Source organism: Telmatherina bonti (genome assembly GCF_933228915.1).
Source record: "Telmatherina bonti genome assembly, chromosome: 8".
Lineage (NCBI taxonomy): Eukaryota > Metazoa > Chordata > Actinopteri > Atheriniformes > Telmatherinidae > Telmatherina > Telmatherina bonti.
In genome coordinates this window covers 26,202,417-26,215,323 of record NC_136626.1, presented here as the reverse complement: position 1 = coordinate 26,215,323, position 12,907 = coordinate 26,202,417, and the positions used below count along the sequence as shown (strand labels likewise).

The 12,907-nt window shown below is 35.6% G+C and overlaps 1 protein-coding gene across 2 annotated transcripts in view; it reads right to left on the bottom strand.

Annotated features, from left to right (window-relative positions):
* Positions 1–12,907, bottom strand: part of notch2 (notch receptor 2) — a 45,663-nt gene that overhangs the window by 25,583 nt on the left and 7,173 nt on the right. For both annotated transcript variants that reach the window (XM_079245540.1, XM_079245541.1), the window contains exon 2: positions 4,114–4,195. In XM_079245540.1, coding sequence (XP_079101666.1) covers positions 4,114–4,195 — 82 coding nt within the window. The remainder of the gene's footprint in view (positions 1–4,113; positions 4,196–12,907) is intronic.

Sequence of the window (12,907 nt, the reverse complement as noted above, 5' to 3'; positions counted from 1 at the left end):
ACAGGCAGCAAGTCCACACAACAGTTACTCTCTCTAATTTATTAAAAAAAAAAAAAAAAAAAAACCCCAAGAGGGAAAAAAATAACTTTATGGCAAAATCGCAGCTTAAGAAGAGTTTTAACAAAAAAAAAAAAAAAAAAAGAGAGAGGCAGTCAGAGGAAGCAGGCGGGAGAGTTAATTAGTTTGCGCCACAGGCCAACAGAAGACAAAGGGAACTTGTTCTGGAGGTATAGACAACGTAATGTCTGCTGCCTCATGTTCACTTCAACTACTTAGGAATTAGCTAATAGTAAATCAGACTATGTGAGCATCGGGAATCCTCTGGCCAAAGAACAAGTCCAAAGCTTTTGCTCTGTTCTTCAATATATCATCAAAATACATTTATTTGGTAACCTTTTTGGCCATTATGTTAGTAACACCTTCCATGCTAACTGGCATTCACAAATCCTCAGACTTAATCAAGTCTTACACTTCTCACACCCAAAGTCCATGGCTTGCAGTGTCACCGGTTTTACAGCTTCTTTGCACTCTGCCCTGCTAGTCAGCAAATCAACCTTTCCCATGTCAACTTTCTCTAAAAAGTTCTCAACGACCAAAGCTCCTGAACTTGCTAGACAAGGAAATTCCAAGACATTATATGACTTTTTTTTCTTTTTTACTATTCAGGTGCCATACCTGCAATTAGTACTTTTTACATTGATAGAAAAAGAGAGCAACACTCTCAATTAATAATTAACACAAGAAGAAATAAACAATGAAGGAGTATTAAATTTTTGTGATTCAAGAATAAGCAAGCCTTTGTTTATTTTGAGAATACATGTGATTTTTGCAAAGCAAGTTAGAGGTTTCATGTTGAAGGTTAAAGGCCCATTTACGTTCCATTAGCGTACGGAAATAGGCATGTCACTACTCTCATACTTCCATGCGTCCTTGACATCCTTGGTATGGATGTTAGGTAATTCATCCACCAAGTTGTGATGTCAGTTTTACTCACTAGCAAACATGGTGACAGCGGAGGAAATGATAATAAGACTCATTCTCAGAAAGAGACAACACCAATGGAAGTGTTCAGTGCAGTTATTAAAGACATATTGTAGCTTCTTCTTTGTCTTCTTTGTTTCTTTCACAGGCCACATGTCAACTAAACTACTCAGCACTGCCGCTGAGTTTTAAAACAATCAAGACGGGCTTATGTGTAGTCCATTGAAGCCGTCCTCAGAGATGATGCTACTCATAGATCACATGACGACTGGTTGAAAGTTAGCTTATGCTGTAAGGGGTCCCGAGCAAGTAATGCCATCATGTAGGAAAAACAATGTAAAATAATAAAAACATAAACAGAAATAAGAACCAGCCTTTATAATTTCAACAGATAATTTCACACAAAGTAGCTCTTTGTCCAACACAAACTTTTGACTTTTCAGCCCAAAGAGGACAGTAACAGGAACCGCAAGATGCCCAACACTTTCAAAGGGAATCTATGCCTCAGACTGTTACTTACGCCAGGTTTACATTATGTTTTTGTCTTTCTGCCTGTTAGCAATATTACTCAGAAAGTAGTGGATGAATTTTAATTACATTTTTAAGAAATTTCCAAAGTGGAAAAATGAAAGCTTAGATTTTGGGACTGATCCAGATCGTCGCCTGGATCCAGGAATCTTTTTAATGGATTCTTTACAAGCGCAAGGTAGGTGAAAACAACTGGGAATCTGTGCTTTTGTCAATGACAACAAAAGGTTGCTAAAACATAACGCCTTTGGTATTTTTAGCATCGATCTTCATAGATTTTTCTTTAGATTGTTACTTCTCCTTCTGCTTAACTATCAGAGCTTATTACATTTCTATTGTGACACAACCAAACCATTTCCCATGTAAAATTGGAAATACATTCATTTAGAAAAAAAAATGTGTATTTTGTAGTATATTGAATGCAATGATGCATTGTCTAATGCTTGCCTATCAAATTAATGATCTATTTCATTGCAGTTACTCTGTCTAACTTAAGTGGGATCCATATGATTTAATTATGGCCTGTACTTTTTACTCACATTTCATAAACTGCAGAGACTAATGAAAAGACATGATTAGATTTTTAAACAATGAGTCGTCTGACCGGCAACACAGGAAAGATTGGGCTGAAGATTCTAAATAGAGGCAAGCTTGTTAATTTGTTTGCACATACAGTGTGTATGTTCATGTTCATGTTCATCAGTAGACAGGAGAAAATCTGACTACTTAATCAGTATAACAGTGGGCCTGCTCTCTGTCAGCTGACTTTTCCATACTGAGAAAGTCTTCTCTGCATGTCCTCAGGGTAGCACGGCTTTCTCCAGTTTTAATCTCATTTCCAATATAATCACTTAAATACTGAAATAAATAATACATATAAACATTATTGACTTAGAAAAGAGAAGAGAAAGAGTTACAAAAATGTTACATGTTTCAATGTACAAATATAAATTTGAAAATATTACATTAAACACTATCTTTGCAACTTAATAGATAAAAAAAAACAGAAATAAAACATAAGAGGATCTTATTAAGTTTAAAAGCAGCAACAAGTGATGAATATTTATGCATGTGTAACAACAAAAAAATTTTACTTGACTTTCAATCAGACAGAAAGAAAATCTACACACTGATTAAAAAAACATTGGTTTTATTTTCATTTTTTAATCGTGGCAGCCAAGTAATGAAATTCCCCAAACTCTGGGAACAGAGAAATAGCAGCATTCTCACATATGATGAAACAAGATCAGGTTCATGAACCAGCGATGATGACTTTTTGTTGGAAATCTGGCTTGGGAGTGGCAAAGCAATTAAAAAGACAGCTCTGACTTAATTACAGACTAGGTTAGGCTGTCAGAAAGTTGAACCCAACACACTCCTTTATAGTAAGGCACTCTTCCCTCATGTCTCTGAACTAGTCCAGTAGCACAGAAAACTTACTCACTTCGAGCTGTACATTGAGAAAACTGGCATTTACTAAGACATAAGTTTACAGTACACTAACATGTTGTAACGATGATTCATTCAAATGTTCAAGTTTTTGTTTAGTCAAATGACAGATAAGTTATAGACAAGTTGTGTGCATGTGTATTTTCAGAATAGGACATGATCACCTCTGTTGCATGACCAGAAAATGCCACTGGCTGGACCAACCCTGGCTTAGTGTCAAATAATAATGTAATAATAATGTAATGAAGCACTGAAGGGTGTGGATGAAAACATTTTAAAAGTTAAAATTATTATGTGACGTGTTGTAGACTCTTAATTAGTGAACAACCTGAGCTGTTGGTTGAAGTATTTAAAATGACATTTTAACTTGGTCAGGGATATTTTTCTTTCTTGCTGTTTTAAAATTAAATGCTGCTTCCAGACCTTAAAAGATCCTGAGTTTATAATATTAATGTCTCTATTTTTTAATTAGTCATCAACTAAAATCCATTTAAATATAAAAAAACAATAGCATTGGGGTAAATATTGTCATGCGATTAAAGCGTGAATATTCACTTTACAGGTGAAGTTGGTTAGACTTTATCTAAACCTTTGAATGCTTGTGTAAATCTTGTCAATGTCAGTATTTATAGAATTAAGTATTTATAGTACATGTGTTTCTCTAACAGCTTGATTCACCAAAGAAAACCCATACATAAATGTCTGAAACACTAAATGCTCTGGTTCAATGATAATTTGTATTTAGTCTTTTTTAATCATATTGCTCACATTTGGACATCAAAAGACCAAGACAGCACCTAACACTGAGCATATTATCAAGACAATAACAATTTGAAGTTGTTGTACACTTACCTCTGTTGTTTGCTTTTGTTTGAATAAATTGTTTAGGATGAAAAAACTTTCCTGATCTGTCTTAAATGATCCTACATTCACCAAGTTGACTATCACTAACTTTTGAACAGGTTTTTATATAGAAAACCTTGTAGTTCTGTGACTGTGGCTGACCTGTTTCTGTCTTGGCAGTAATAACCAGCTATAACTGTGGTGTGTTCATTTCATATTCACATTTTCATTACTGTCTTGTTACAGTAGGTACTGCATGAATTAAAATGAAAAGCATACATCTGTGCCATAGAGCTAGCAGACTGAGCTTACCTGCAATATTCAGTGCCATTGTTGAAGGTCAGACATGTAGCGTTGTTTATACAAGGCTCCTTATTATTTACGCACTGCAGAGCTGCAAGAGACAAAAGGTAAGTTAGATTACAATAAAACTTCTGTCAAAATAATAGACATATTTGTAATATATTGTACTGAAGTGGAGATTTTAAAATAATATTTACACTTTCATAAGAGTAAGAAGAACCATTATTTTCAGAAATATACATATATAGTACACATATAGCAGCACATTATATTGTTTGGGCAATCTACATGTATGCAGTAGCCACATTGATGGTCCTGCAGTGTTGGAGTCAAATGAACATTATCACAACATCTTCTCATCAACTTCAAAGTTACCTGACATAAAGGTTGCCAATGGCAATAAACAAACCTTTATCGTAAAGCACAACTTACATTTGCACATGAAAAACAAAACATTTACTCAGGACCTAGCACAGTAAAAGCAAGTAATTAACAATAGTAACAATAATTCACATATACAGACAGTAACAGTACTTGAGATCAGTACAGGTTAAATGTCAACAAGATGGCAGAAGTACAGCATAAGTGCTCTTCAAAAATTCCTGAATTTTTCATACTGCAATATATATCACAGGGTTAGATAAATCACAATTGCAGTTTTTTCCAGTATCGTGCAGCCCTAATACTAAATGCTAGGATGTCATGATTACTTAATTTCACAACTCACAATTAACTATGATTAATTAATTTTAAGAATCTGTCAATCTATTTATTTTCAATAGAATAAGCAGTTTAGCAGAACTTCCGCACAGAACAAAAACAAAGTCACACTACATGTTGCGGCTTCTGTTGCTTTCTTTCCATGTGGCTTGTAGAAGACGCATGTCCCAGTGGGACAGTATGGTAGAGGAAGCTTAATTCCCACTAAACGAATAGATGAAGTCACCTTGCCACATTTTTTGTTATAAGTAAAAAGACCAAGGTGTTACTGTTGAGAAAAGCTCACCAGCCTGTAAAACAGCCATAAAAAACTGTAGAGGAAAGAGAAAATACATTGAATATGTATCCCCACTAGGGTTGCACAATTAATCGGATTTGGATCGTGATCACGATTTTGGTGGCCACAATTAAACAAACCTGATCATCAACAATAATTACATTCAAAACGCAAGCTCTGCTGCACGCGTCATTGATCACACAATTCTCAACCAGTAGTCTGCCAACCACCAGGGGGCGAACGCGTGGTTAAGGCTTCATTAAGCTGCCTAAAGACCAATCGCGCCCACTTTTCATCAGTAGCCAGTTAAGTATTGTTGGATTGGTTGGACATTTGAGGTTCGCATTTTTCCTGTTACATGTAAAATGGATTGTTTTTATTAAACAGCTGATCGAGGTGGTAAAAAATACAAACATTTTTACATCACATGGCATTAAAGTACACAAACCCTGCCGCGTGCACAACTTGCCCTGTCGCGGACGAAGTTGCTTGTTAAATATGAAATAAGCAGCTTCATTACACAAAAAGCGAACATTGCCGCCCACATTGATCCGTCCCGGCTTCAGACGAAGCTTCTTGTGGAGGATGTAATAAGCTTTAGACTGATGAGATCAAGTCATGTCGAGAATGGAAAATATAGCTGCACCAGTGTATATATATATACACACATATATATATAGATATACACATATATATATATATATATATATATATATATATATAGATATACATATATATATATATATATATATATATATATATATATATATATATATATATATAGATATACATATATATATATATATATATATATATATATAGATATACATATATATATATATATATATATATATATATATATATATATATAGATATACATATATATATATATATATACATATATATATATATATATATATATATATATATATATATATATATATATATATATATATATATATATATATATATATATATATATATATATAGTCTCCTCTTTCAGTTTGCTCTAAGAGAGATCCAGAATTAATATGAACTATTTATTCACTGTTTACAGAGCAGAGAAGAAGAATTGGATTCCTTGGTTACTTCACTTTGCTTGTTTCTATATTTATTAGTCTTGCTTGCATCAAAAGGTAAAAGTAGATTATTTTTTACACATTATTTGTGTGAGATTAATTAATGTATAGTAATCGGGATAAATGTAAAATCACTATTACTTCTTTGACAGTAACTGTACTAAGACAATCTATATTCATTACATCCTAAAGTATATGTAGGTCAGATGGCTCTTATCCACTCTTTCATGTCAAGTTTTCATGTCTTGACTACACAGGAAGACCACAATAACGACGTTCTTATGTCGGAAATATAGAATATTTTTATGCATACAATATCGAGTGAGTGTGAGTCACTGGTTTTTAAAATGGCTAAGCTCCTACACAGATGACATATCTGCCTTTGCCTGGAGTGTTTGATCATTTATCAAATTCAAAGCTTGCTTGTTGATGATGACCGACAATTCATTAAGCAAAGATAATTTAACTCCCAACCCACCCCCACACACTTTACAATAAACTAAAACTTCTTTCCTTTTTTTTAATACCCATTTATCCAACAATGCAATGCCATCCAATATTAAGGTCGTGGTTGCAGGCCTGCCTGATAGGCAGCCAGACAAAAATGAGACTTGACAAAGTCAACAAAGCACAACTATCTTGTCTCTAGTGAGACACTTACAGCCAGACACATCTACCATTGTTCCTTCAAGACACCACAGGCACATGGCTCTTGAGGTTCTCATGTGCACCATGCCAGCCCAACATGCCAAACAGAAATGCAGAGTTCACAGTTTTCACTTTAAAAACAAAATATAGAAGACAAATGCAGGAATGCACAATTGGTCTTTGACCAAGCAAAACTGCAAGAGATCATTCCAAATGTTTTTGCAACTGCTGCTCAATATTTTCTTTCATTGCTAGTCTCGTATATTAAGTGATTATTTGAGTTCTTTCTACCTTACTTGGTAGGCCAGCTGATTTCAAAGAAACACCAACAATCTCATCACTAAAAAAGTCACTGCATTACAGGAAGTGTGCTCAGAAGCAGTGTTATTTCCTGCCTCTAGATTAATCACAACGTCACTTAAGTTAAGGAGCTCTTGAGAAGACTGTGAAATAATGCTATTAATTACACAGTTTTGTGGTGTCAAAAGTTGGGCTGTTTTATTTTTAAGCACTGTGCATCAAAGTTTAAATACAGATCTGGCCAGAAAACGAAAGCAAACTAATGTTTTAGATTCAAGCTGACAGACATAGCCCATTAGATATGGAGATACCATACATAAACCCCTGTGAAATTCATAATCCCACCAGGCATGCATCTACACATGCACTGCCCTCTATGTGTACACTAGAACATATTCGCTGTAATAGACTGAAGGAGGTCGCCTATAACAGACCACAGAAAAATACTGTGCTATTTTAGGGTTTTTTTCTTTGGTGACGAGACACAGCTTGCACGCTTTCCACAAACCCGTGAATGAAAACCATGCAAACATGTTAACAGATATTCCACACATATGTGGTTACACCTAACACAGATCAAACATTCCTTTTTGTTTTAATCATGCGTAACTCCTGTTTTATTTCCAGGATATGGTTCATCTGATTTCATAAAGGAAACAGAATAAAGGAACGGATGATAATGGAAGTACAGAGACTAGAAAAAGATTGTCATTTGTCATTCCTCAATTGGTTTGACAAGCTTCCCAAGCAAACTGTTGTAGTGCCAAATGAAATGATCTTACCAGATTTAGAACAGCCTGCTTGATATTAAACTACTTTAGGTGGGGGAAACAAAGAAGATATACAAAATGCATACACGAATTGAACACCATGTTCCAGAGGTTGACCAGTTCTGAGTTTGTAATAATACAAACAGGAAGTTCATGTTTGGTAAGTGACAAGTGTATTGTAATCCAGACTGCAAACACCAACACAGCATCCTTTCTGCCTTGCTGTTGTCACACTTCACTATCAACGAAGCATAGACAGGAAAATTTCCCAGGAATGAGAGCCTAGATAAGACTCGATCGACAAAGTCAACAGTGAGACTTTAGCCAGATGGTGTGGGCTGAGAAGAAACACAGATGTTACCTGACTAATCATTAGTATTGTTTGGTTCACTTCTGATCAAAAAGTTTTGGGTTTTTTTTTCTCACTGATTTACATCTCATCTTTCAGTTTGGGTGTCTTGATGTGTGTAGATGTAATGAAAGGAGGAGTTTACATGGGAAACACAAGCAGCCCAAAGGTATGAGGTTTAGGGTTTGTAATTTGGTGAGTTTGTGAGGGAAGCTTTGTATGAACTCTGCTGAAAGAAGCTGCATCTGTGAAGGTGCAATCACAGAAACTTTGAAAAGAGATTTTAACAACCTCAATATGGTTATATACGTCCACAGTCAAAACTGTGTGGTGAGTCCAAATGCAAAAATAAAACCTGGAATTAAAGCCTATCAGGCACACTTGACAACAAAAATGTAATCTTCAAAGGATGAAAATGAAAACAAATGGTATACATAGCTTTTGTGGCTCCTAGCTGTGTAAGCAACGTCTTATACAAAATATCCTCTGCGAATGGTAATTATCAATAACCACTGCAACACAACAAAGTCAGTATGCGTCAATGGTTTAACATTTTTCACCTGCTTTATCTTACTCTGCTGTGATTTTAAAAGTGTATATGATTAACGTTCCATTTCACAAGTCCAAAATGACAGTACTACACAGGAAGGTTTACCAAACCAGAATTCCTTGTTTGATTCCTACTTCTTGTTTTCAGGACTCTGATGCATAAAGCCAGAAATTGGCTTTCATGTAAATCTAACATATGTCAACATATGTCTCATTTATTTTCGAAATGTAAAACATCAGCTTTGCCAGACTCCATCAAGTTTCTTTTTTTTTTTTTTTTTTAGCTGATTCAACATTAAAGGGGTGCTATTATGGTATTTCAAGTTTTCTGAGCTTTCCACAGTGTTACAGTGTTGAATCCTCATCAGACATGTGCACTGTTTTTTATCACCTAAACGCATGTTTGAGTTTGACTTTGAGTTCCAGCACGCTCTCCGTTCGGTTTCCATGGCGACGAAAAACGCGTCGTTTTAGAGAGTTTTTTCTACTTCAAAATCCTTGTGATGTCCCGGGGGATAAGGTTCGGTGATTGGTTACCTTCTACTGGTTAACAAGGGCATGTACAAATACATCAGGCGGGTGGAAAACGTCGGATAAAGTTATTTCCAACGACGGCTGGTGAATTTACCAAAGAGAGACATCCTGCTGCATTCATTGCTGTTTTCCACTTTGTTTTCAGGGTCTGATTCATGTTCCAACATGTATGGCTGTATGCTATGTGTTGACATGGTATTTTGTTTTTTTATTGAGTTCATATGAGCCTAATCCTTCTGTTTATGAGACGTTACAATGACGGCGAAAGCAGGTGCGGTGCGCACTCCCAATGTAGTGCAGTGACGGGAGGCGGGGCTTAATGCGGAAGAGTCTCAATCCACTCGTTTTGCCCGCAGGCTGATCTGACAGCCTACGGAGAGGGTCAGTCTGAAGTAAATAAAGCGATTTGGGACAATAACTCCATCAATCCCAGCCCTTCTGGTCTCAGAAATAAGATTAAATTAGCCCGAAATGCACATAATAGTTCCACTTTAAAGGGTTGGATGCTTATGGAAAAAAACCCTCTGATTGGCTGTTCCAAATAACAAATAAATGCAAAAGAACGGAGGCTGTAGTAATAATTCAAGGTAAAAGCTCATTTAACATATCACAAAAAATCCCCCATTTATCACATTTATTTATAAAAAACAATTAACATATTCAACACCAATATGGCCATGTAGAGTAAAGAACGTGAAGATCAAGTAATAACAATAATTGTAGAGATACAACTTGTGTGAAATTACTAAAAAAAATTTAAACTTTGGAAAAAAAAGAAAAAAAAACCTCAGTGGTCTTTTCAGTTCCCCTTACAGTACACATACTTATACATACTACCCCCTTCTGCACCTGTGAACCATGCTTTCTTCCACCTTGGTTGTTTTTGTGTGCACTGCACAAAAAGATAAATACCAAGCAATTCAATAGTTATATCTACAATGCGTGTGTGGTTCTTCTTTTTTTATTGTAAGGGACATAAAGCATTAGAATAAAAAAGCCAATTTAGTGGAAACCTGGAACAATTGATGAAAGGAAAAATAGTTGAGACAACAGTCAGTGGTTGGATGATGATATGCAGAAATCCCATGATATGTGAGTGCACAGTGAGCTGTTGCAAAAAACTCTTTCAAAAGCAAATAGTTAAAATATTTGTAGTTTAGAAGCTGTAATTTCTAAATCACATTGTCCTTGCCCTCCCTGTTGCCAGGTTTTACATCATGTTAACTTTTACATGGCTTGTTTTTACTGTTTAATGTTTTACATGGATTCTTGTAGTTATATCATTTTATTGTTCCATAGTCTTTTGATTATGGACCAACCTTTAACAATTGATTGACATTACCGGAGAGAAATAAAGTAAATTTTCAAATTATTTATATTTTTAACATTACTTAACATTTATAATACAGTTGGACTGAAACATTGCTGTTGTGAGCAAGTAAGTAAGCAGAAGGCTGACATTTAATTTGATATGTTGATGCATGCTTAATGTAGATTAAAAAAAAATTCAAATATGACTGTGTACCCGTATAATTTTATATTTGCATCAATTAAGTTGTTAACATCATCAGAAGCTCTGAATGTTTCCCCAAAAATTGCATTCTATTACTGCAGCTATTACAAAAATAATTTATTTCAAATTTTGATTATTTGAAATACTCAGGATCACAGTTACATAACCACCATAAATATCCTCATTCACCTGTTTGAAAGCAGCTGTATGAAACTGATAAAAATACATTTCCATGTTGTTTCACCATCCTCATAGTGTACATGTGTATATTTATTTCAGTTATTTTCATGTGTTATTATTAGGGCTGCATGGTGGTAAGCACTGTCACCTCACAGTGAGAGGTTTTTGGTTTTAACCTCCGTTTGGTTGTAGTTGGTGACTCTAAATTCACCCCGGTAATGAGTGTGAGTGTGCACGGTTGTTGGTCTTGATGTCTCTGCACTGTCCCTCTAATATAGACTGGCAAACTTCCTGGGCTTTACTCCATCTCTCACCTCAATTGGCTTAAACCGGTAAACAAAATGAATGAATGGAAGTTTTATTGTTATTATTGTAAGAAAACAATATAATGCTTTTCTCAAAATGAACAGAAGTTCTTTAAGTACTTAAAATGCTTATGTGTGAAGATTTGTGCATTCAACAGAGAAGAATTTCAAGCCCACAATAAGGTAGAGTATAAGTCTGACTGTGATGGCATTAATTCCATAGCATCTCACATAATTGCCAGTCAATGTACATCACATGACCAGCATGTGGCTCTTATGAGTAAATCTAAGCAGCAAAGAATCTGATACACATTCTTAATAGGCTGAGAAATACAAAGCAACATAAAGATAAAATTACAGCCTTTTTGGTTTAAGCAGCAAAACAGAACAAACTGACAGAAGAGTGTAGTTGATTTCACTACCCTCCGTCAATATTTTAAAAGGCCGCTGCTTTATCACCATCCCCATACCAGATCCCTAGAGGGCATGAACTATGTCATGAGAAGAAGAAAAAAAACACAGCTAAATACATAGAAAGAGAGAGTGAAAGAGGGAAGGACAGAAAGAGACGGGAGTTTTGGCTAATAGCTGTGGATAGATGTGGGGAAGTAATTACAAAACTGCATACAAAGACTGCACACGAATGGGTGTCCCTGACTCCTGGCACATATCCATACAGCGGAGGGCAGGAAGTTGTTCGCACTGAGTGAGGAAGTAACCCCATTTCCTGGAATTGCTGCATAAGCCTCTATATCCAGTGGGCTAAACAGTTGCCGTGGTAACTCGCAATAAAATACTCTTTGCTCAGCATGGAAGGAGAATGATGAGGCTCAAACTAAACACTATTACCCTGAAGGAAGCTTTACTGGCCCACACAAATAGCAGTGGTACCAACCAGAGAAACCGAGTAAGGGTTTAAAAGCTTTAGTCTCTCAGGTCTACTTCAGTTTCAGGGTGGTGTCTCGTAGGTAAGTGCCAACAAAAACAATAAAACCTTGTGATTATCTAGGATATCTCAAACAGATCTTCTGGGTGTTTATCAGGCAAGATAAAGGCATACAGCAGTTAATCTTTTTCAAACTTGATCAATACCAGACTTGTTTAGTGCTTCATGGACACCATCAATGACATCAACAAGTCAAACAGATTCTGATTTAACACTTTCCACATCCATCTGCTCAGCTGTAAGTATTTGGTTAATAGTTTTGAGAATCTCAGATGGGCCGGGTTGTTATTTGTACAGCAGGACACCAGAATTCACTGACGTCCTGTTGGCTATTAGTGTGTGTGTGTGTGTGTGTGTGTGTGTGTGTGTGTGTGTGTGTGTGTGTGTGTGTGTGTGATGGGAGAAAGAAACTAAAGAGAGAGAAGTCCAGACCAACTCAGGGACTTTTCCCTTACTTTCATATTCACAGCTACTTTTTTTTTTTTTTTTATCTGCTGCCTTATGAGACTAAATCTGCCCATTTTAGGCACCTTTTAAGTTCACTGAACAAACTTAACAAATATAACATCATAATATCAATATGGTCACTGGTCAGGTATAATTTATAAACTTGTGATTCACATTACTATTGTC